The 26,923-nt window shown below is 36.7% G+C and overlaps 1 protein-coding gene across 5 annotated transcripts in view; it reads right to left on the bottom strand.

The window, feature by feature from the left end:
• Positions 1–26,923, bottom strand: part of sema6a.L (semaphorin 6A L homeolog) — a 134,088-nt gene that overhangs the window by 26,656 nt on the left and 80,509 nt on the right. For 3 of the 5 annotated variants that reach the window (XM_041568310.1, XM_041568308.1, XM_041568307.1), the window contains 5 exons: positions 25,973–26,053; positions 23,568–23,626; positions 23,235–23,255; positions 23,071–23,124; positions 18,875–19,015 (listed from right to left, as the gene is read on the bottom strand). In XM_041568310.1, the coding sequence (XP_041424244.1) occupies positions 18,875–19,015; positions 23,071–23,124; positions 23,235–23,255; positions 23,568–23,626; positions 25,973–26,053 (356 nt within the window). The remainder of the gene's footprint in view (positions 1–18,874; positions 19,016–23,070; positions 23,125–23,234; positions 23,256–23,567; positions 23,627–25,972; positions 26,054–26,923) is intronic. The other 2 variants (XM_018264264.2, XM_041568309.1) reach the window with 2 other exon arrangements.

The following is a 26,923-nucleotide window of genomic DNA, read 5'->3' as shown; positions in this document are numbered from 1 at the left end:
TGTTCGTAAAAGTGTATACACATATATATGTGAAATATAATTGTGCTGCCAACAGATGTTAGGAGAGTTCACACAAATGTAAGATTCCTGTATTAAGGAAAAATGATTGTTCATGCTGTGTTGCCTTTAGAATGTCAGACATACGGGACCCGTGTTAGGTATTTCATTTAAAAAGAAATAAAAAGGATAAATTCTACTGAAATTGTGGAGTAATCTTGCAGTAAGTTGGTTATAAATTCTAAGCTTTATGCCGTATTAGTTCTCGGATTCAGAACAATGATTGAACAATAATAAATTACTGGAGCAGAAATTTAGAGAGGAAATTTTCTCCTGTTGCCATTTCCATTTACCCTGTGCAATTGCACATATGTTGTCCCATCATCTAGACAGCCTACAAACGAGCGTGTCATTTTGTCATGTTTGATTAAGTAGATAAAAATAACAGATACATTTCTCAGTGCTCTTGAACTAGCTGGGGGAATTTTCTTTTAAATTGTGTTTAATATTGACAGCATCACAATTAATGTGGTGAATAATTTAAAGCAGAGGCAGTAAGTAATGAAAACATAGTTAATGCCAAGAAAATGTTATGTTTTAAGAAATGTTAATTTAGACAAAGGTCAGTAAGCAAAATGCTGTGTCTATATAAAATACTTGTCTATAGGCTTCATTATGACGCATCTTATATGGTTGACTAGACAAAGATCTAAATGAGTATCTCCACGAGTCACACTGAATCTTCTTAGTAAGAGTAAAGTCCTTTGTAGGATTACAGCCCATTAGTGATGGACGAATTTGTCCCGCTAATTCCCTGCGAAATTCGCAGAAAATTTGTGAAACGCGAATATTGAAGCCGGCGACAATTCGACTTTTGACGCACATTAAAGTCAATGGGCGTCCATTTAATTGTCGCCAGTGTCAGAACTGTCACCGGCGTCAGAACTGTCGGTAGCGTCAAAAAAAAATTGACACCGGTGAATTTTCGGTGCAAACTCGCAAATTTATTTGCCGGCTGTGAAACAAGGAAATTCGCCGCAAATTTGCACCTGCCAAATAAATCCGTCCATAACTACAGCCCATGTTTTAAACCCAAATGCTCTATTATACCACGACTTTTGCAACCATAGCTGTAGAGCCAGCAACAGAATCCAGCCTGAGTTTTATTGTGAACACAAATAAATTATTTAAGTATTTGTAAGTAGGGTTTTCAATATACTACCAGACTTTTCTCTTTTTTTTGGAGAATTTCAAGGCCTCCTAAAGCCCTACCTTTTGACAATGCTACTAAATACTGGCTTACTATTACAAAAACACAAATTCACTATACTTCCTTATTCAACTTGAGTTCAATAAATAGGGCGTGTGCTGAATATACATTTGCCTATTGTTTTAGTTAAGACATATCTCTGTTTTTTGTTATTATTACTTTTGCACTTAATAGGGCAAAAACTCAAATAGAAAAAACTATTGAAATGAAGAGGTACATTTATCAAGGGTTGAATTTAGAATTCGTGTGAGTTTTTTAAATTTGACCAATCGAATTTTCTTTATAAAATCTAATTTTTTCAGCTCAAACAAATTGAATAAACATGAAAATTCAAATTGAAATTTGATTTAAAAAGCTTGATTCAAGGAAGGCTGCAAACATCACCAAATTGATGCCTGGACCTCTCCCATTGACTTATACAGCAATTCGGCAGGTTTAGGGTAGCGATTAGTCAAATTTGAGTTCTTAAGGGGCCAGAGTATGATAAATCTTGAAATTCAAATTAAAACTCGAATTGAATTTGGATAATTTATGATTTAAACTTCAGAATTGTGACCAAAAAAAATATTTGAAAATTTGAATTTTCACTTCGACCCTTAATAAATCTGCCACTAAAAGTCTCATATTTCTTGTTCTTATGAAATGGTCAAGGCAAACATCAGTGTGCTAAGAGTCTTGGTATAATGAGCTGTTTCTTATCTGAAAGCCTAACAAAGGATATGGGAAGGGGTTTGTTTATACAGATGGCTTCTGAGTGGACTGCTGTTTTTTTTTTGACCATGCATAATTCTTAATTAAAACTATAGGAAAAGAGGATATCCTGTCCTTTAACAGAAAAAAGCTTCGTGTGTCTGAAACACTTTGGACAAGTCTGTCTTACATGTGGCCCCAGTGCTAGAAAACAAAGTAATGAGAGTCAGTGCAGTAACACCCCTTGTTTGCCCAACCAACTCTCAGGAATGTTTTTGTAAGCAGTGATTTTATCACTCTTGTAAAATCAAATGCACCAAATCAGGCGAGGAGCTGTGATAAATGTTTAACGGCAGATTTGCAAAAAGTTTTCTTTCAGATTGCAGGACAGCGGGTTGGAAGGGAACAAAGAGGCATAACTATTTAAGTTGATCTTGCAATGTTTCAAGAAGATTGCACATATTGTATAGAATAGTCACATAATCAAAAACAGTACTGGGTCCTGCTGGCCTGCAACCCTATTAGTTACATCATAGGAATTCAGCAATTTATATTACCAAACTGCACAACACCAAACTCTTGAGCCAATGGGCCATCAGACAAGTATTCGTAAAGACCAATGTGTGTCCAGTGTAAGCCTTCCCGTAAATCACTAGAGATTACCTGTGACACAATGTGAAAGCAAACAGCCAATGTACACTAACAGAAGTATAAGTAAGAGTGTACACTTCAGCATTAGGAATAATACACTCTTCTATTAATCTTCCATTCCTTTGATTTAATTACATAATAAAAATGAGAATGGGAAATGATATGGCAACCTGGGAGGTATGGACTCGTTGGAAAAACTTGACTTGAGAGAACTGCTGTGTTTGCAAAGAACCTTAGCTGACTGGTTTGTTGGAGAATCTGTTGATCAGTGGCCCCTTTGTACAGACCCACTTTGGAACATGATATCAATTCAATCTTAATTGTCATGTTGTGAATGCAGGGAACCCCTATGGCACTGCAAAAGCAATTAACAAAAAATGCACCGAGCCCCATGGCCCCTTAATACTTGACTCATAGTTAATGGATTCTACCTACTACCTTAAAAACCATTTTTCACAACGATTATCTCGTATTTGAATTCATGTTAATTAAATAGGCCCATTTGCTTCCAATAAGGATTATTATATTTTAGTTAACCCAATAAGGATCAATATATTTTAGTTTGGATCAAGTTCAAGGTACTGTTTAATGATTACAGAGAAAAAATGTTTTTTTTAAACATTTGTATTATTTTGTTAAAATGGAGTCTATGGGAGATGACCTTTCTATAATTCGAAGCTTTCTGGATAACAGATCGGATACCTATATTCTCTAAAGAGAGCAATGGAACTGCATGCTTTAATATCAGAAAATGTGGCGCATTGTACAAATGATGTATATAGAGAAATCTTCAGAAATCTAGCCGTTCCCGACCACAGAGATGCATAGAGAGAAGGAATGTTATGTATATAAACTATACCAGGCCTCTGTGTTTCAACGTAAACGTCAATGACAAAATGAATGAACAGTCAATAACTCCAAATCACAAGGTCATTCTGAGACTTAAAGGGGTGGTTAACTTCAAGTATGTTATAGAATTGCCAATTTTTTTTATAGTTTTTGAATTATTTGCCTTTTTCTTCTGACTTTCAAATGGGGGGTCACTGACCCCATCAAAAAAACAAATGTTCTGTAAGGCTGCCACTGCTACTTTTTATTACTTAAAGGGATACTGTCATGGGAAAAAAATGTTTTTTCAAAATGAATCAGTTAATAGTGCTGCTCCAGCAGAATTCTGCACTGAAATCCATTTCTCAAAAGAGCAGACAGATTTTTTTATATTCAATTTTGAAATCTGACCTGGGGCTAGACATTTTGTCAATTTCCCAGCTGCCCCTGGTCATGTGACTTGTGCCTGCACTTTAGGAGAGAAATGCTTTCTGGCAGGCTGCTGTTTTTCCTTCTCAATGTAACTGAATATGTCTCAGTGGGACATGGGTTTTTACTATTAAGTGTTGTACTTAGATCTTAGGCAGCTGTTATCTTATGTTAGGGAGCTGTTATCTGGTTACCTTCCCATTGTTCTTTTGTTTGGCTAATGCGGGGGGGAAAGGGAGGGGGGTGATATCACTCCGCAGTAAAGAGTGATTGAAGTTTATCAGAGCACAAGTCACATGACTTGGGGCAGCTGGGAAATTGACAATATGTCTAGCCCCATGTCAAATTTCAAAATTGAATGTAAAAAAATCTGTTTGCTCTTTTGAGAAATGGATTTCAGTGCAGAATTCTGCCGAAGCAGCACTATTAACTGATTAATTTTGGAATTTTTTTTTTCCCATGACAGTATCCCTTTAACTTTCTATTCAGGCCCTCTCCTTTTCATATTCCAGTCTCTTATTCAAATCAGTGCATGGTTGGACCCTAGCAACCAGATTGCTGAAATTGCAAACTGGAGCTGCTGAATAAAAAAAAACACAAAAAATAAAAATGCAAACCGATTGCAAATTGTCTCAGAATATCACTCTCTACATCATACTAACAGTTAATTCAAAGGTGAACAACCCCCTTAAATCTCTATTTAAATTAAATTTACATTGGATCTCATATACTTGAAGGTTTAAGTATAAAATGGCTCAAAATAAGCACTAACTAACTACCAGTTCTTTATTTAAACAAATCCATAATCCCTCCAACAATTAATATAATTGATAATTTTATATGGCTATTAGGGAGCAGTCTCTTAGCAGTCACGTCTTTAACTCGAAGGTCAGGTCTCAGCAATAACTCACAGCAATCATGTACACTGCAGAAACAGTATGACTGAATGCTCGGAACACAGACGTGTAACACTTCTACTAATCTTTATCTTGCTATCATTTCAAGAGGCTGCCAGAAATATAATCTATTGATTAGAGCTGGTTATATGTGATGGATGTGTCAGTCACTGTACAGCACTGAAGTGATAAATAGGCATCTGTGTGGAGCTGAACAAATGGCCAGTGGCCTCCCCAACTCTCCACAATAATCTTTCTGTGTCTATCTTATTTTTTATCGGGAAACAGGAGTTCCCATTTATTACAAGAGGCTGCATTAATGTCAGCTCTGGAAATTAGACAGGGGCAGCCGAGTATACAAAAAAAATGAATATCAAAAAAAGTCTCAACCTCGGAAAACGGCCCTTGGTTATAAAAGGTTGTTATTCTGGGCGCTGACAAATTCAAATGGATTACAAAGCTACCTTTATCAATACCTAAAGCACCATATGACGTTTTTCAATTTTTAGTCTTGCTTTCATCAAGCTGAGCTAATAAGCCATCCTATATAAAGTGAAACCCGAAACACAAATTATTGTTAAATGGAAAGGATTAATAGTGCCATGTTTTGCTATTACCCTAATCCTGGCAGCAGATGAGTTTATCCTTGAAAGCCATTAAAATAAAAATCTTAGAGGAAAATATAGTTATAGCAGATCCCTTAACAATAAAACCAAGGTTGCATATTTGGTATCAAGCTCATTATTAGATTCGGTATGTTTTAGGAATGCACCGAATCCAGGATTCGGTTAGGGATTCAGCCTTTTTCAGCAGGATTCGGCCTAGTCCTTCTGCCCAGCCGAACCGAATCCTAATTTGCATATGTAAATTAGGTGCGGGGAGGAAAATCACGTGTCTTTTTGTCACAAAACAAGAAAGTAATTTTTTTCCCCTTCCCACCCCTAATTTGCATATGGGGTATTCAGCCGAATCTTTTGCAAAGGATTTGGGGGTTCGGCCGAATCCAAAAAAGTGGATTCGGTGCATCCCTAGTATGTTTAGGGTGTTCAGGTATGGGACCTATTATAAAGAATGCTCGGGACCTGCGGTTTTCCGGATAACATTCTTTCCATCATTTGTATATTCCTCAAGTCTACTAGAAAATAATTTTAATGATAATTAAATCCATTAAGGATTAATTATATCTTAGTTTGGATCAAGTACAAGGTACAGGTATAGGATCCCTTATCCGGAAACCCGATATCCAGAAAGCTCCGAATTACGGAATGGCTGTCTCCCATAGACTCCATTTCATCCAGATAATCCACATTTTTTAAAATGATTTCCTTTTTCTGTGTAATAATAAAACAGTAGCTTGTACTTGATCCCAACTAAGATATAATTAAACCTTTATTGGAAGCAAAACCAGCCTATTGGGTTTATTTAATGTTTAAATAAATTTCTAGTTGACTTAAGGCATGAAGATCCAAATTACGGAAAGATCAGTTATCCGGAAAACCCCAGGTCCCGAGCATTCTGGATAACAGGTCCCATACATGTACTGTTTTATTATTACAGAGAAAAAGGAAATAATTTTTAAATATTTGGATCATTTACAAGGTGAATATGAATTATGAGTGTAGTTATATTTGCCAGGTACATCAACCACAACTATCTGGAAGACTGTTTTGCAATTTCTGCACAAACATACACACACATATATATATATATATATATATATATATATATATATATATATATATATATATATATATATATATATATATATATATATATAATATATATATAATACACAAAAGCCATGAATATCTTGTAAATTATATCCTTATAAACAGTGAGTTCTGATGTCATCAGTTATAAACGGTGAGTTCTGATGTCATTTCTGTCACATGACTCACTGAAACTTGTGTATTATGATAAATAAAGTACCCCCAGTTGTAAAATATGAGGATATTAGAAGTTACCTCGGAGTTCCATGACCTGTATAAAAACACTCGGCCTTCGGCCTCGTGTTTTTATATGGCCATGAAACTCCTCGGTAACTTATAATATCCTTATATTTTACAAGAGGGGGTACTTTATTCACTATATATTTATAATGGATTTACCTTTCATTAAACCTCCTTAATTAAGTCAATTTAACAGTATTTTTGGCATAGCAAAGAATATTTTCACATTCCCATAAAGAGCAACCAATCAGGAGAGAAAGATGGTTTGTAAATGTGATGCTTCATGCTCAGGGTGTAGAGAGATGGTACAGCTGATAGGCTTCCTTTCCTAGCTCTAACATCTGGCTAAAACAGTATTTGGTACAAAGCTGAAATATTCTCTCTCTGAGCACCAAACCATGCCATTCAGAGTACATGTTGGTCAAAACAATTAGGATTATTGGAAGAAATCCTACTGGGTTTAAATAACGTTTAAATTATTTTTTAGTAGGCTTGGCAATCCAAATTCCAGAAACCCCTTATCCGAAAACCCCCAGGTCCCAAGCATTGTGGATAACAGGTCCCAAACCTGTATTAACTAGAGGGCTGCACAGGTACAAAACTATGATTGGATGGTTGTTTGGGAAATGTCTATGTCACATTAGGAAAGGATGTGAAAGGATGTGGAAAGGATTAAAGCATGTGGCACCTGTAAAGTGATTTTTTTAAGAGAAATTATGGTCAGATTTTCCATTCACATCATGAACAGTACATACACTGTGCAGCACGGCTCTGTCACACAAAATAAATAATCTAGTTATAAATTTTGCTACTTTCAAACAGCATATATTTCAGTAATGTCATGCAAAAGACAGCTCACTCATTTATTTTATATTTTCCTGGGGGGTGAGAGGGTGAAGGCCATGTTCAATGCACCAGCACAATTAGAATTCTAAGCAAGTATTTATTCCCTAATGCCTAGTCTGGAGAACACAACAGTTGGAATGTGCAAGAGAGGTCAACTCCCACTTAAAGGCATTAATCATTACCAAGAGGGGACATTGACTTGGCGCTAACAGAATGTTCTTGTGGCACACAGACTATAGATTCTTAGCAAAGTGCTTGGATTCAGTTATATTATACAGTGTTATCTGCAACCATGCAGATTATTTTTTCTCTCAACTGGGTCCAAAACATTAGAGAAACCCCTAACAAAGACTTCCAAATATCTACAGAATGCCTTTTGATTATCTAATATGGTCGGTATTCCCAGTATCATTTCTGCCATAAAGGGGAATCAGGAACTGAATTATTTGGTTGCAACATCAATTGATCTGGTGAGATCGGAGGTGCTTAATTCACATAAAGGGAAATCGTGACAGAATATACCAAAAGAAGGAAAACTATGAAAGAGGACAGTTCTCACACAAGGACACTTGGTGACAGGACAATTGTTATAACGAAAATTTGTTTTCTTTTGACTTAATGAAGCACCGTTTACATGTGATTTAACCAAATGTCTGTATTTAATTGGGTCTCAGGGATACAAAATAGGAAATAAACAGACAAGAGGAATGGCAGCTTCCTACGACTGCACATGTCGCCCCAAACTACAATTATTTTTTAAAAACTAGTCAGCCTGGTGGGGACAGCCCTTAGTCAGTCTCACAATAAAATACAGACTGGGTGCCTAAAAAATGCCTTATTGACAGAATCTACTACTCTGTTATACTGTACAGCTGTTCGAAGCACAGCTGCAATTTTAAAAACTACTTTGTATCTATATGCATAAAAAAAAATTCTGTCAATACCGAAGCTCTAGTACTCTACTAGCGGTGTACCAAATCCTTATGTGCTGGAGCTAGATGGATCCTAAAACACATTGATGAACAACAAACCAAATTTGATCCCTACATTTTATATTAAAATACGATTTTTAAAAATCATGACCAAAAATCACATTTAGGCATCCAGTGCTTTAAAGTCACATTGCATTTCAGCTTAGGATTTGAGCAAAGACAAATTATGGAAAGGTTCAATCCTGGACTGAATACCTAATAGCAACCCATCAGCCATATAAATAGAACAAAACACTATGGGGCACATTTACTTATATCTAGTGAAGGAATAGAATAAAAAAACTTTGAATTTTGAATGATTTTTTTGACTACTTCGACCATCGAATTGGCTACTTCGACTACGACTTCGAATAGAACGATTCAAACTAAAAATCGTTAACAATTCGATAGTCGAAGTACTGTCTCTTTAAAAAAACTTCGACCCGCTACTTCGCCAAGTAAAAACTACCGGACCTCAATGTTAGCCTATGGTGAAGGTCCCCATAGGCTTTCTAACAAATTTTTGGTCGAAGCTCGATCGATGGATTAAAATCCTTTGAATCGTTTGATCGAACGATTTTTCCTTTGATCGTTCGATCGAACAAATTGCGGTAAATCCTTCAACTTCGATATTCGAAGTCGAAGGATTTAACTTCGACAGTCGAATATCGAGGGTTAATTAACCCTCGATTTTCGACCCTAAGTAAATGTGCCCCTATATATTGAGTAATGAAAGCATTTTTCCTAACGGCCTTAATAATATCTGTTTCAAACAAATGCACATGGTGGACCTATTACAGTAAGAACAGGAGTCACTGAGCCTTCTTACTACCCCACCTGGTAAAATTAGGCCAATTCTATGCACTCTACGGTGCAATCACTACTACTTGAAAATTATTTCATACACACCTTGTAAAATAAAAAACCTTTATGCACCCAATAACCAGATCCAAAAACCACTGAACTCTTTCTAAAAGATGGGAGGCAATAGAAAGTGTCTAAAGTCATGCAGAAGTGTATGGAATCCTCTTCAGGCTGTACTGCCCACTAGGGTACTCCAATCAACTGGCCCAAAATCTATGTATAGCCACCTTGGTTTTAGCATTGTTCTGTTTACTTGGCCAACGTTACTTGCCAGAACGTTCAGAACAGCAGGAAGTGTAAAGGAGCTTCTCTTTACTTCCTTAGGCCAATGTCAACATTATCCATCAGTGTGAATAATCTGTCTAAAACCCCCCCCCCCAACTAGACATATATGCCGGTATTGTTGGGCAGTATGGTTGAAATCGCCCAAAATAACTGACCAAATATGGTGATGTATGTCCAGCTTATTTCTACTATACAAATTGGCCTACTTCTACCTGCGGGTGGAAGAAAACCTTGAACCAGGCCTACTAAACAGGTAACCAGATATGCTACCTCTTAAATTTTGTTATGGATTATTAAACCTGTTGAAAACATAGCAGCGTGTATTCATTAACCCCAATGTGTAATAGAGTTTTTCACTAAACAATGTTAAAAACACATTGCTTCCCAATTTGGCACATTACTGTTGTTTGTTGTTAAAACAATGTAAACAAAGCACATTTCAATGGCTATTCAAGGACACTGGGAGTTCTTAAGCAATGAAAATCTGTTCAGCAATTTAGAAATTCCTTCCCTCCTCTAATCCATTAATTTAAGAAGTGGTTGGGCACCAGGCTCTAAGTAGGGCCCAATAGAAAAAAAAATGTTGCAAGAAGCAGCAGTATGTCTGCAGTAATGTATAACAGATGGTATTGTAGGAAATCTAAACATTGGCAAATGGATGTGGAATGCAATAAATTAAAGGCAAGATATTTCACAAAGCTACTAATTAGTTGCAAACTTTGAATGACTGGATGGGTTGCAGCTAGTAAGTTGCATATCTTGTGGGTGTTAAGTTATTTCAAGCTCCTAAGGCAAAGCTTGCTATTCTACCCACTTGCCTTTCTGCCACCTCCAGATTTTATTTTTGTATATCTAGCAGAATATTTCAATATTTTTTTGTTCTTTTATTAGTATATTCTGACATGCTATATTTGGTTTTGCATGGTATTTTTTTTTTTTTGTATGGTATTATGTTACTCTCCGAGAGTGGAATAGGTTTAGTAACAAGACTTAGGAAGAAATTACGGGAGCAAGCTGCGAATTACAAATATGAGACCTGTTATCCAGAATGCTCGAGACCTGTTTGCCCTATTTGCACCATGCAGCTACTTCTGCTCCTTGGATGTATCAGATAAAGAGACCAACATTAAACTTGTTTAATTTTTCTTATTGTACGTCTGAGCTGAATGTGATATATGAATCCCACAAATTCCCATTTTTTGACCCTTCAGTTCAATTTCCCATAAAGCTGTCCTAAGTAAAGTACAGACCCGATGGGAGTATTATATTTAGAAAGCTGTCCTGACCTTTACATAAGGAGAGGAGACACCACAAAGGTTTAAAAGACTTTCTCCTAGACCTATTAGCCACCAAGTCAAATAAATCAGAGTAGAGTCCATAGTGTAAAGAGCTAAATACGGCTAATGTCTTTCTACTTAAGCTCCCTTGTTGTAATGCATCTAATAGGCTGCCAAAGAGTCTCCTTGAAAAAAAAAGATAATGGTTTAGAGTTAGGCAGAAAAGGTAATGCATGGTACAGAGGCAATATGGCGCAGAGACTAAATGATACCGCTGAAAGGTTGGTCTCTAAAATCACAGACAATGACAATATGATCTATATCGGGTGAATATACAAACTGAGCAATTCAGTGGAAAGCAGTAAAATGATATTATAAAAGTTATGGGGGGGGTGTAAAAGCAACTGAAGCAACAGAAAAGCACCCTGTGACATGTATAATATGGCACCCTACTACTGCAATGTAGAACTGGAAGCCTAGAAACTAGTGAGGCGCGAATTTACGAAACTGCTGCGAAAATTCACCAAAAAATCAGCGCCGTTTCGTGAATTTTTTGCAGTTTTGCGAATTTCGCTAGTTTTTCAGCAAAGCGAAACGCCCCAAATTCACCCATAACTACTAGAAACCCATTTTCAGGAGTGTTACATGGAGATTTTTTTTTTTGTGTATGCCTAAGGTTATATTAAAAATACAAATGTACTGTACATCTTGCAGTGGTTCATATGAAACTCTAGATATTCTGTTGGCAGCCTACATCCGAGTTGTTTGTACGTTCAAGTATTTTCTCTGCCCAGACTAGCTGCAACACCTCTCTGTCTCTAACTGGGAATCGTTTATAAAGAATCACCATTGGCTGTCAAAACAAATCCCAACTACATGTACCCTTGATCTGACAATGTCTACAATTGCAATAGCTTTTAATAAGATTACAAATGATTCACACTACACTTGGCTAAGGTCAGACAATGCCAGAACACGTATGCCTTAAACAGATGGTTCTTATCATATGGAAATCTTGGTCTGAACTCACTTGCTGATAATGCAAAAATCTCTCTTCTTGCCGCTTAGAATCAGAGGAAATATGTGCATATGTTAAGAAAGCAACCCCCTTTGGATTCACTCAGTAACAGTGTCCTTGAGCTATGTCGTTTACACTGGAAAGCTACCACAACTTACAAAGCAGTATTACTGCTATGGCTTTAATCTATAAGCTCTCTGGCAGTATCGCTATTTGAAGCTCTTTTGAGGGTTGTCCGAAAAAAAGGCTAAAAAAGTCAGTTGATGGTCTAACAATCAGTTTTGCCTTTAAACCAGTGAAGGGCAATGAGCAACTCTTATATGGGATAAAATACCGTAAGAAATGTAATATGGAATTAAAAACGGGAGGTACTGTAAAAGAATACCAGGATACAAGATGGAAAATTAGAGTCTTATGTTCCGAATACTGTACATGATTGCTGTTCTGTTCATAGTGTGCTGGAGACCAACACACCTGGGAGGGAAGACAAATACGAACCTGAATGGGCAACTTACAGATCTATTTTCCTTGCACTGACACTCGATCTGCATTACAGAGAACAATAACCGAATAATGCAATGCTATCCAACTTTGCTCTGTGCAGTCAGGTGGTTATCCGTTATACCATGTTTGCAGACTGAAATACATTCAAATTATCATACTGTATCATCTAGGGTAGATTGTGGAACCCTCAGCTGCTTTTGGCCTCTCAGCCTCCAGTTACAATTTTGAGGAAAAATAAGAAGTACATAGGACTAACTATCCTGGAGGCGGTGGTGGATTGTAACTAATCAATGGGAAAGTTTATTTAGTATCTCATAGTTTAACTAAGTTTAGTGAAATCCTCAAAGCTGATCGATCCCTGCTCCCTAGCACTAAAAGCCCTTAAGTGCATTTTTACAAAGCAAAAGCAAAATATCAATATCAAAATATCAAATATGGCAAAAAACTGTAAATAATATTAGCTACTTTGACTATAAATAGTAATCTTGACAGCGCTATATAAATAAATGATGATGATGATGATCATGAAAGTGTACTGTTTATTTTACACAGGCAAAACCACATGGTGAAAGTGTGTAATCTTGTGAAAGGAACCTGCACTAAGCAGGAAAATGTAATTGTGGCATTTACTATATACTTTTAGTGGGGGGGGGGAGATTTGCAGCACTTTGTTCCTTTCCTTCCTATGCCAAATGCAACATATCGAAGGAATGGAAGGACCCTGGTTTTACTCAGCAAGAAAAGATATATAGCTAGAATTATTCTCAAAATGGATTACGAGGGTGGGTGTAATTACATATTCCCTCCATACACATCGCTGGAATCCTTGGCTACTGCCAATCTCTTTAGATCTGGAATAAATTAGAATTTCCTATACTATTCTAAATACAAAGCACAGGAGAGCAGGATTTTACATGTTACAGTGACTTTTAGATAGAAACAGATTTAATAGACAGGTATTATCGCCACATCCATCCCGGAGTGCATACTTCTGCTGCCACAGATTTGACAGATTATATATCCTTTTAATCAAAAACAGACAACATGGAGCCTTCTGCTGTTCTCTTTCTTAAAACTCATGAGGTGCATGAGGAAAAGATGGTCCATTAACTAAATACATTTTGTCTGGTCTTTCTTTTGTATCCCTGTTTATTTCAAAAACCCAAGCTCTACGTTGAATGTAGCCAACTTTGTTTAATGAAAATCAAAGCCCAGACAAAGTGGCCAAAGGAGAAAACCTCCAGTCACTGGCCTTGCAGCCTGATGAGGGTATCTGGGGAAAATGCAATCACTCTGATTTTAGTTTGGACTGTGCTTTTAGTTATTATAAATACAAGTGAAAATCACAAATGCTTACTGAGCTACAAAGGCTGATACTATGGGTTCAAGCATCTTTCAATTTATATAGAAAATGATGAACACAGCATAACTTTTATCAGGACTGCTTTCGGGTTGGAGTACCAAGAGTTGCACAGTCTCACCGGGAGTCTTTTTGTAATAGTTCACTTGTTTTATCCCTCTAAAATGATATATTTCTTGGCATGTTCTGTGGCTACAAATAAATGGGCACCTTGCATTCCTCAGTGTGTGTTGCTCCTGCTTTTTCTCTTTATTCCGTTATCACACAATTCCTGTAGTCAGCAAGTAGGGGCAGAGTACAGTGTAGCATTTTTAGTGTGGAGAATAACAAGGTGTGCAAACTGCCTGCAGCATCTCTGTGTGCCATTGGCCTAACTCTATACAGATTTGTGGTTAATGGTCTTTAGAGGTGGTCCAACTTATTAAAGAATGATTTGTGGTAGGAAAAACCATATCTAGAGCCAAATAGTAATCCAAAGCAAACTGACTCATGTTAAAAAAAAAAAACGCGAACATAAAAAGTTAACACTATATTATTACTATATCAGGCACGAGAATTCTACATAACAGCAGATATAGCACTATAGTATGCCACTGGTCTTGAGGCATGATTTATCAATAAAAATATTCATTGTCCTCCAAACACTAGAGCTCCATTCTCATAACAATACTTTTTTTTTTTAAGTGTTTAGAGTATCTAGTCTCTGGGTCTCCAGCATTATCCCCAAAATGTTATTGGTAAAACACAGTCCTACATTGCACATTTATGTCAACGTTGCCCTCCAGCATTTGATAATCTCCTTTGGTAGCGGTTCTATGTTAACAGCTTGAAGAAGTGTCCCAGATTTTCGTCTTTTTTTCTCTTTCTCTAGCTTTGATAGTATCACAACAAAAGCTGACTATTTTAATACTGTCAAGTAGGGTAAGACAATTCCCTCAAATGTCAAGATATCCTAAAACATTTCAACTTTTCTGTTTCTTGATCTCCCGAGATCCCCCAGTTAAACCACCTGATCTATTAAATGTATTTTCCTTTATGCATCTGAATGAGAGGGGCTACACTGGTAGTTTCAGCAGATGTGAAGTCTTTTCTATAAACAAACAAAAAGCCCTATGTATTTCATTCTGTGTTGTTAATTTCTATGATGATTACCCCACCAGTCACATGTAGAGAAGGCTCGAACATGGCATGCAGTCAGCTTAGCTCCCAGAACTCAATATATGTTATGGTTAAGGCAAACTAAAGGGTAATATTTAAGGACACATTGTTTTCAATGTTCAGCCACTTAAAAATACAATTAATATATTCTAGTAGTCCCTGGCTAAACAAGGAGGATATTTATCTTTATTTATATTTATGAATGTTACCACTTTCTTTTCTTTTTTTCAATAGGAACAACACGAACTTTAGCTAGTTTTCCCACCTTCAACAGAATAGGGTAACCTCTCCTTTCAAACATTATTGATCAAATCTTGTCAACATTATCCAGAATAAATTGTCTGCTAGTCTCCACAATATTTTTCCATTACAAAATCTTAAGTGGAAGAGAGACAAACGGTGAATTGTTCAGACCAACCTGCTGTTCACATGTGCTTAATAAGACAATGCGCCTATTACATGAGTTCTGAGCAGATCACGACTGCGGCTAATTTATCAACCTCATTAAGCAAACTGAGAAGGCTCCAGACGTTCAGGGATGTCAAGATAAAACAAGGGAGTTGGCTGCATTTACCTCTAAGGAGAAAATCTCATCTAGAGAAAGGTGTAAAGAAAAGAAAACACCAGACAAGGACCGACAGGAAAGGTCATGGGAAATGGAGTTTCAGAACAGAAGAAAATAGATTCATTTTCTTCTTTCACATTCTACATTGACATCTAAAGATTTAGTTAGTATATCTATGACACATAAACAAGCATTATGCCACTACCGAGAGGGTAAAGCCTTGGAACATTTCACACAAAAAAAGGACTTGTTCTTATAATCTATTTATCTTCAGGGAAGAAGTCAGGGAGAGAGGCTAAGTACAATGGCAGCAGGGGGAGGGCATTAGTGGAAATGTGAGGTTAAGTTGGCTTTGCAAGGTGAAAACACACACAAGAGTCTGTGAAAAAAACACTGCACAGGTATAAAAGATACACTGGAGTTCTCTTTATTGAACACTGGAGTTCTCTTTATTGAACACTAAATCTTAGAGATAACAAAAGGACAGCTTGTTCATTATATATATATATATATATATATATATATATATATATATATATATATATATATATATATATATATATATATATATATAAAACATATGTAGTAGCGCACTCCTGGGATTTCATATAAATTTGTTCTTTTATTGATTTATCATCATGGTACAGAATCAACGTTTCGTCTCACATCCCGAGCCTTTGATCTTGATAAAGGTTTGGGATGTGAGCCGAAATGTTGATTCTGTACCATGATGATAAATCAATAAAAGAACAAATTTTTATGAAATCCCAGGATTGCGCAACTACACGTGTTCCTATACATAAATTCCCAGGAGCACCACCCGGGTACTTAAATGAATATTTACCCTCAGGAGTGCGGATCCCGGGAGCAAGTATATATATATATTTTGTATGATTACAAAGAGAATTATAATTGGATATTGATTTTAAAATAGTGTGGCGTTTTAAATAGTAGGCAAAGTAACTCCAGAGTATCTTTAGCTAATTAAGCTGTGGTTAACAAATGTCACATCCCTATGAGCAAAGCCAATTCCAAAGTAACATCCTGTACCTTAAACGCACGCTGAACATACGGATGTGACATCGTAACACCACACGCGTCATAGCAAACAAAGCAGAGTGAATTAAGGATTAGTACACAGAAACGTTAGTGTCAGCGTGGAAATTAAAGAAACAATCTTCCACAGAAATTACACTAAATAACACCACATCGCACTTTGCAAAACAAAAGTGAAAACTGTAGATTGACAAAAGTGAATCATCAGCCAAAAGTCAAATAAAAAAAAAAACAAAACACACAAAAAAATAATCAAACATAAAATCATAACAAAACGTCAAGCTTTACTTTGATTTGTATTGTTTGTATAGCAAAGTTATTCCTTGTCTCTCTGTGTAAATGCCCAGAGACAGCCAAGGAGTAGTAAGCACACACATGTGATAATGAAAAACACCCATGCGTAACCACTGCTACCATTGTCTTTTCTGTATTATGTACAAGGTTCTGTGAATGATGCTTTCAGCTAAGTCAATATGCTCAGTGCAAATAGATCCCCCAAATGGGCCTTGAGATTCAGCAATTTCTCGAGGCTTTCTGAAACCCTTATTTTCTCCACTGCACCTTTACTTACAAAATCCAGAAAGTTAATAAAGAATGCAAAGCATTACGACTTTCTCCATTTGGTAAAGTTGTTTCTACAATAAAGTCTACAACAGGTTATACTACGAGAGCAATTTGGATAATATGAGTCTTATAACACAGGACAGACAAAGAAAACCCCACCGTCCCTTGCACAAATGATCAAACCACACAGGGAAACATGATTGTGAAGCATATACTTTTTCTATTCTTCTCAAACAATAATCCTATATTCTTTAGCTCTGCAACAGGAACATGTAGCCTGGGTTGCTCTTCCCTTAAATGCAGATTGGCATGTGCCTATAAACATATATCAGGGATGCAGACTTGCCTTTTACTACCTGTACAGGAGCTACGTCAATTCGTTTTTCAAATGACAGGAGGAGAAGCATTAGAATAATTTCAAAATTAGTTCTTTAGATGATTCAGATGAGATAATGGCCCAGGTTCTTTTTGAATTGATCAGAAACAGAATGCATTCCAGATTTCCTACTCAAGCCCTTCAGAGCAGATGTTTCAATTACTTAATACATAAAGCATTCCACTCTTTTCTGAAAGTTAATATGATGGGGGGCAGAGCTTTAATCAGTAAAAACATCAATGTTAGGAATTAGCTATGCTTTGCTCTCTGTAGGTAGAAAGAGGAGACAACAACCGTTAAGTGCTGATCACCGTAGGTTACAGGTCAATGACTTCTCTCTCAGATGCACTACTTCAGTGTAAAAATAAATGATACCATAATTTCACTTGTTTAATATCCTCCATGAAGTAAACAGGACCTGAAAATACTTCTCAAATGGAGAAATCTATTATTCAGGATGGCCGCTTCTGTAAAACTGGGAGTCATTATGCATTCTGATGCTACAAAACAATCAGTGACTTAAATGACTTTACCTTCAGAAAACATTCTTAGTTTAATAGTGACCTCAATATATCGGAAGTCATCCCTAATGATTGCAGGAAGAGGATAATGGAAGGAGATGTTAAGTGAAGAGAAAATATAGAACCTATTGTAAAGTATTGCTTGTTTTTCATTTCAAACATAAACTGAGGGCAGAGGGTTTACTAAGTGGAAAGAGTATACTTAGACATGTTCATGGTCTTAGACATTTTCCATTGGCCCCTACTGGAATTGAAATCTCTTTTGCAAACTGTAAAGACATGTTTCTAAGGTTAATAATATGCAGCTCCAAGCAAACATGCACTCATAGAACATTCTATACACACAAAAGGGAAGATAACTCCTGCTCAATTTAAAATATAGTCAAATATTCCTTGAAAGTTGGTCAAGCAACAGAAGATCTTGCCAGTCAGCCAACCTAGCCTTGCTATACTATAGAGTGATAACTGGTTGACATGTATAAGTACAAAGCATCAGAAAATAGTGCTACTAACATATTTTCCAAACCTCGGAAGTGCAAATAGTCTTTTACTATTAATGAGCATTTTATTCACGAAAATATGCAATGTAGATATTGTTTTTCCTGTGTGGTTTCCATAAGTGTTAGAAAATAAGCATTTTGGGTTTTTACTCCATGATGGCATTAATGTATAGGTCAACTGGGGAACATCCTTTGCTCAACATATTTCATTAGGCTGAAAGCATCAGTGTCACAAATTATACCTCCCTCCCCGTTCTTTTGTCAGTGTTTATCCAGAAGAATTATTTCCAAGGCCTTACCCTTTTTGTCTTGGTGATTATGAAAAGAGTCTGCGACGTGCGGATCTGTATTCTCAGAGGAGTCATAGAGGTCCTTCCAATCCAGCATGCTTCCCCTATCGTATCCCTCGTGCACTCTCGAGTAGGAAGTGGTGCTGGGATCTAAGGAATTTGAGTGTTCTGGTTTAGCGCAAGCATGGTTAGATATTAAACATGTCAAAAATATACCTTAACCTCTTGGCCACACACTTGAGAAAACTCACACATTGCATGGTTTGTCAAGAAAAGGTAAAAGGTTAAGAATTTGAATGTCACCAATTATAGTTTTTCTTTCTACTTTTCACACTGAATGGGATAAAAACAATCTCTCTTAAGTAGGAATCCCTTGAAACTGGAAAAGTTCACTGGATCCATTTAGCTCTTGAAACCATTTCAGCCGTATGTTTATCCTCTCATTAACTCGAAATTACTCTAATATAAAATGATTATCGCTTGTTTTTTTACACCAAGGCCAAGAATTCAAGGTCTAGCTGTCAAATATGCATACTGATTCCCAGAGAATGCAATTAGTATCTTACCATGAAAATGTAAGTGTATTTATTTTCTCGCTTTAGTGGTAAAAGGTTGTTTATAAAAAGAAGATTGCTTTGTATATTTATTTATATAAGTGTTTTTAACTTCCTGTATAAAAACACCATGCCCTATAACTTGATGTAGCATTCCTGGTAACATGTTTTACACTACATGAAGAAATCAATGAACTCAAAGCAAACAAAGCTGCTTTTTCAGGCTATTAGGCTCTCAGGCATCTGTCAGTGACGTTGTAGATGAAGTCAATAAAATATATCTTACAACAAAGGCACAATGTAGGTCTATGACAATTACTACACTGTTTAACCTACTTATGTTGCTTCTGCAGGTAACAAAGGAACTCCCTTCCAGCCACAAATAGAGACATTTTGTCAAGGAGAGTAACACTGAGTTGTCAGTGTTGGCTGAATATGAAAGACTATTGTGATGGCTGTATCAAATACACAATGAGGCACAGCTTGTTGTTGGAGGAGAGATCAACCACCAGTGGAGATGAACTGTCAGCACAGTGTCTTCATTGTTGTGGAGATTAGTGCTGTTTCTTAATTGGCCTGCTTTACCTTAATGCATGGCTGGAATTATTGGAAACAAATAAATGTTCCCCCACATCAGCAGTTTCATTGGGTCTACTGCTAACATTGGCTATGAAATAAATCCATTCTGCAGAAGAAGAATGAGGCTATTATGATAATACTGTTGAAGCTGTAATTGGTATTGTGATTAGAAGGATCATCTGAATCTCGGCTCAATACGCTTTGGGTGATTGGTGGTATAATAGTTACAATAAAATCATCTTAAGTGACAGTGACTAAATTGACTTTTGGTAATGTCAGTGATTATCATGCGCACACTGCCTATCTTGCTGGATTTTTGAGTTAAAATGTGCCGTCCACTATAATCCACTAGCAAATGAATATCAGGCAAGTCTCAATGAGAAGCAAAAATTCAGCAATAAGGCTTCCATATCTAATCTACTAGCTGTAATTATATTAGCCTTACTGTCTGTATTGCTACTGGTTGCCTTATTTCCGGTTACTAAATCCAACTCAAAGAGCCAGGTTATAAAATGCACAATTACTTAGTCTACTTACTAAGTCTATTTACATTTAAAAGTATGTGTCATCATGTTTTTGAGTATGGGTTCTACATCAACTTTTCTATGTGTTAATAAGTAAACCCTAGATAGAAAGCACCACAAATGAAACAAGACATTCTTAGTATTAAATATTGAATGCTGGAAAATATACAAAGGAACTTTAGCCCATAATTCCAGTGTAATTGGAAAAAGTGGCTTTGAGGTGGTGCCTTGCACAATTATGGCTGATGCTTTAACATATGTGCAAATGCTTAAGTTTCTAACAATATTGTGCTTAAAAAAAAATATTCCATGTTTGTCACTACTGGTGCTCTGCATCAAAATTACTTCTGCACTTGATTCTTTAGTCTATTGATGCAGGCCACTCTGGGAATCCTACAGTGGCTACTGTCACCATCAAGAGGTAGGGGTAAATCCAAGATCACCCTGCATCAAAAGGCACAATGTTCATGATTTACAAGAAGGGTGGGATGAACTGAATGGTGCCTAGTGCAACCTGCTGCACATGTCCTTCTGTGTAATCTGGTTGACAGGCTGAAGAGCAATTGCTAGTAAAAGCCATACCTCTTGTTATTTAATAACAAGAGGTATTAAATAACATTGGATTACAGTATATAGGTGCATTATCTAGTTAGCAGCATATTTCTACATGTTCTGGGATACAAACGTGTCTGTGATTTGCAATATACTGTCAAAAAAGGTGCCAGGCACCAGGCCCGGACTGGCAATCTGTGGGTTCTCGCAAATGCCAGAGGGGCTGCTATAAGTTGCCAAATTGCCATAGACTATATAACCACTTTGAGATATTAACACAGCAAGAAAACAACAGATGAACCCAAACTCATATGTCATTTTCTGGGAAATTCACTTTTTATTAAAAAGTTTAGAAAAATAAAAAAATGGCAAAAGACAAAGCTGAGGCCAGTGAAGGAAGTTTTAGAAAGACATCTAGTCTATGTGTTCTACGTAAAACAAATAATACGCAAAGGAATAAGATTCTCTAAACACCAGCTATTAACAACTATAGCATCCTAATTAGACAGCTGTAGACAAGAATAAGTAGTACAAAGAGGATGGAATGGAACTTCAGTTACAGGTCCCATTCACGAAAATTGCCTTTTTTGCCACAATACAGGCCTTTTCTATTAGCAGGTTAATAACTCTTCTCAGACTTTATTTAATTAGACTTTCAAAGCACGAGTGTTCACTTGTCCATTATGAAGCCATCAAAAACACAAAAAAGCTTGCTACTAGAGACTAAAAGTTCTCTTTAAATTTCAGCATGCGGTTTATTCAGCCACATATTAAAAGAGGTGGCTATTGTTCATTTGTATGAAAATACTCTCAGCCAGGCAATTTCAAAGTCCATTACACAAGTATTATCAGATTAAAGGAGCTGAATACATTATTAATGTGATATCAATTTATTAAGGTTAGCAGTGGGGCTAGATGTGCCTCCCACAAACCTTAATAAGGTAATAAAGAAGAAAAGATTTAATTTGCTCTGTGGTGTTCTTGTTACAGATCTCATATCTATAAAGTAACCTGCTTCTGGGATTGTATGCCTCTACTGGGTTTCTCCCACCTTTTCTATTCGGCTATCTACAGGATAGTTTATGCTATATTACCTACTTTATGGAGCATGTAATGTGGCATGGAAAAAGGGCCCTCATTTAAATGTAGTGAATTATTTTAAAAGGTGGTACAATTCTGAGCTGAGTCTAAAAATTAGCTGAAGTGTAATGGCTCAGAACCATTAGCTTCTACTGAGAAAACAGGACACTTCACTGTTAGTTTAGGGACTGTTCCATATATATTGACTGCACGAAAATTTGCACGGTATTCTTTTATTTGAACAGCAATAACATGGCAGATAAACACAGTTTGTGGCACCTGTAAAAAGTCACCTGCGGACCAAGCAAACTGCATTCCTCTGTTTTTTTGGGGGAAACAAAGGTCTTTCCGTCTCCACTGCTGCTCCTCACATTTGATTAAAAATGGAACCATCTGAACGCAGCTAGTTAGGACATATTCTCTTGACCCACCCATACTTGTTGAAATGTGTATTCACTCTACTTGCAATGGCCTACTTCTCTCCAATACAAGCTACCTTAGATAGAGCCTCTACTTGCAATTGCCTGCTTCTTTCCAATGCCAGATGATTGTTGCCTGTGTAGTTCTAGAATTCGAACATTAAGGCCAAACTACCTTTACCTGCTACTTGAACATGGACAAAAATGTTGTTCTATTAGCTGAGTCTCTTATTAGTGAATAAAGTAAGATCTATCACTGGGAAGTTGTCAAACTCTCAATCTAAACTTGTCCCAGTAGCAGGTGAGTAGTTGGTTATGTTTACATGCATCCAACCACAACAAGGCCAACTTCCTGCTGCTCTTTTTACGAAAGAAAAAAGTAAACAAAACTGGCAATTTTAGTAAAACAGGACCAACATGAGAGAGATGGAAAGGCAACTAATACTACTATTTAGGGTGCTTTGGAGGAACTATTTACAAAACACAAATAAACTGACCATACACTGTGTGGTAATATAATTCCTGATCTGGTGGAGGAGAAGTTGCAATTTCTATGAAAAAAATAGTCAAGGGTTGAAATTTCTTTTAATTAGTGAGGTTAAGAAAAACTAGAAGAGAAGGAAAAAGTAAAAATTTTGAGCTTAAATATCATATGTCTTACCATTCAATGCCACAAAAGAATCTGGAAAAAAAACAGAAATGGAAAAAAAAGTTATTTCCACTAATTTCTGTGAAAATTGCGATGATTGAAATGTAACCCCATCCCCATGGACCCCTGCTTCCTGCTGAGAGTTTCACCACATCAGAATAAACAGTGCATATGGCGGCTATACAAACATGGAGATCCCCTTACACCTCAGTCACACAATACTAGAATTCTTTCAGTCCATTACTGCAAAGTGACTTTGCCATTATTGTTGCAGGTAATGTTGACTCTGGGAGTTTGGAAGGCTTATTTCACCCAAACTAAACACAGGGCTGATTCTTTGCTTACTTTGGCAGTCGCCTAAGCCGTCTGTATTGCCATGCTCTACGTCCTGCTCAAATGGCACTCTGCAAAGGCAAAAAGAAACACAGGATTACAACTTCCAGCGTGCACTGTTCACACAACTGCCATAAAAACATCAACGTTTCACAATGTGCTTTCTTTGAAAGAAAAACACACAAAATTTTCGAAGGAAGAATGCACAGCAGTAAAAAAAACGGATTCCTAAAGAAGAGATGTTAGTGGCCCAGAACATTCCCTTCTAACAACACTCTGTGTTTTCACTTAGTATAATGTAAGCATTGTGCATATAGCAAAAAATATCGAAAGGATTGTGGTAACATTGTATGCTTTTATTTAAGTATATACTGTTTCTGGAAAAAATGAGAGGTGATACGTCGTAGTGTTCTTTTATACCATGCACTGTAATAAAATAACTTTCCGAGAAAATACTTGAGCTGAATCTCATATAGAGCAACCGATTGTCAACTGCCAACACCCTGCCTCATGTGACTGACTGATGGGCAACATTTATTCACATTTATTTATCAATAAACGTTTGGTATAAATCTTTCAGGACAAAATGAAAGGGAACTAGCAAGGCTCACTCACCACAATTGCAAATGACTCATTAAAATGGCTATTAATAAAAGGTCATTTTTTTTTTGCAAATATGTCGATTGCCCCTTCCTATTTTCTTCCAGTTACATCAACACCATGCCAAATGACTAGGGAATGGTTTAAGCACCACCACAACAATCTCAGTTGGTAGCAGAGACCTTTCTGAAAATCAGAGAAAGCTGCTGGTGCCATTTGGAACATCTCCATTGTCACCCTGAGACCCTTGAAAGTATGCAACATAAGATGTTGTTTGTCCTTTTATCCACATTTTCCTAGAAGCCCTTTTCAATACTTGGAGACCCAGGGTAAATGCTCTTTCTGCCATCCCCCTAAACTGAGTCTGTGAATACTCAGAATAGAATACTCATTAGAAACCTTTTATTTAGCGCTGTTCATTTAATAAAATCCTAAAAGTACACAAGGGGCACAAACTCTGTTTCCTATATGAAAGCCAATAATCCAGACCTGGCAGTACACGCATATTTTATAAAGTGTCTAGTGTTAAGATCTGCACACATTAAGTGCTATTTTCTGTGTATCACCCAAGCATCCTCTCACACCCCTCCCCCCCCCTGCTACCTCACTGTTGCCGGAGGTGCCATATTATTCAGACGCATGAATGGTATTTTGGGAAACATCGCCATAAGTTACTCAGATGTTCATACAGAAGAGTTTGCTTTCAATTTAGTAAAATAAACAAAGACAGGATAAAAAAGGCTAAAAGTTTTACATTAGAGTTAATAATAGTCTTCTACTCCAGTCTGGTTCTAACAAAGTATATAAAAGACTAAAGGGGGCTATCACAAGATTAAAATGCAATAAGTAAATAATAAGAAACATGGAAGGGAATAACTTTGTAAATATAATGAATTAAAAATTCTGTACAGTTTCTAAAATCTGTCTTTCTACATGCAGTGTTGGAGTCGGTTATTTAGAAACAGTTAGCTCCAATACATTGTCCAAGCAAAGGTAGCACAAAACAATGTATTTTCTATCAATCAAAATCCAACTCTTTCAAGTACAGAGATAAAGACATACTTAAGAATAACTGAATACATCTAGAAATGATACAGAATTGTTAATTCATTATACAAGTATTTAGAAAGTGTTGTGTTTCCATAAGATGAAGCTCTTATTTAATGTTTATTTTAGGTCACTGATTATTAATAATCCTCTTATTATGTCCAGATATTGTATTGTTTCATGGAAAGCATTAAAACTGCACTGAGTTACAATGTGCTGACCTTCCCAAGTCCCTCAGTGGCCCTGCAGTTGCTTTCCCTATATTCAGCATTTACTGTTGCCTTATATCAACTGCAATGATAATATCAATATTTTTTCCATAACTGTATGTCAGGCAGTCTTTATTGATGGTTGACAAACAGATTTCCTATACAATTTACTTTCTCTGTATTGGGAAGGGCTAAATATATATGAAGCTAATACTTCATAGAGTCCAAAGAGCAATCAGCCAACATTGACTGCCTGTCATTTCCACTGTTGTTTCCTAAACCAATTAAGGTAAACTACTTCAAATTCAAAATACTGGTCTTGAATCTTCACAGCCTACCATATAAATGAATGGAATTAATAATATAACTAATTCTAATAAGAGATGTGGCAGCTTGTTACAAGGTATGGCATGGAGTAAGGGATCCAAAAGACTTATATGAATACCCAACTGTACATTACTTACACTACAATGCCATTATCATTTTCTAAATAACCCAACAGTCATAGAGTTTCTATACAAACACCTAGTGACAGAATCACTCTGATTTGTTTTGACTTACTTAGTATTAGTTGCCAGCTGTGAACATGTCCCACCTTCCCGTAACCAGACACAGTATGGGTCTCTGGAAGCAATGCAAGTCCTAAGCACAAACACAAAATAGTGAGAGCAATGAGACATCTTAATTAAATGAATGCCCTAATGAGCAATGACACCCAGATAATTTCAACCAAATTTGTAACATTGTGAAACACTAACAAGTGTTCTCAAGCCTGTTTTCAGCCTGTACAGTTGTAAAGCCCTGGGTGCCATAGCCTTTGTACTTATTATTATTATTAACTTGTATTTATATAGCGCCAACATATTGCATAGCACTGTAAAGTAAATGTGATTATACGACTAAATCACATGAATTATATAAAGTTGAGGAAGGCCCTATGCAAAAGAGCTTACACTCTAAAGGGAAGGGAGTAATACACAAGGTGTGGGAGTGGGCAAGATCGAATTAAGAGGGTGAGAAAAGTGGTACTGTATGTGGTGTTGCGTTTGGTAGTTAAGCAGAGTGAGGGTAGGCTTCTCGAAAGAAGTGCGTTTTAAGAGATTTCTTGAAAGCAGAGAGGTTGGGAGAAAGTCGGACAGACCGTGGGAGAGAGTTCCAGAGGAGGGCTGCAGCCCTTGCAAAGTCTTGAATGAGAGCATGTGAGGAGGCAATGAGAGAAGAGTTGAGTAGCAGGTCAGTAGAGGAGCATAGTAAGCGGTTGGGTGAGTATATAGAGATGAGTTCAGAGATGTAGGGTGGGGCAGAGTTATGAAGTGCTTTGAAAGTCAGTGTCATTAATTTGATCTTGATTCTGAAAGGTAACGGAAGCCAGTGCAGGGATTGACAGAATGGTGAGGCAGAGGAGGTTGCTGAGGTATATGAGCCTCGCAGCAGTGTTCATTATGGACTGGAGAGGTGACATAGAGGTGAGAGGTACTCAGAGTCATTTAAACACAGGAAAAATATTCTGAC

The sequence above is a fragment of the Xenopus laevis genome, chromosome 1L, assembly GCF_017654675.1.
Source record: "Xenopus laevis strain J_2021 chromosome 1L, Xenopus_laevis_v10.1, whole genome shotgun sequence".
NCBI classification, from domain to species: Eukaryota; Metazoa; Chordata; class Amphibia; order Anura; family Pipidae; genus Xenopus; species Xenopus laevis.
This window is presented reverse-complemented; position numbering and strand designations above follow the sequence as displayed.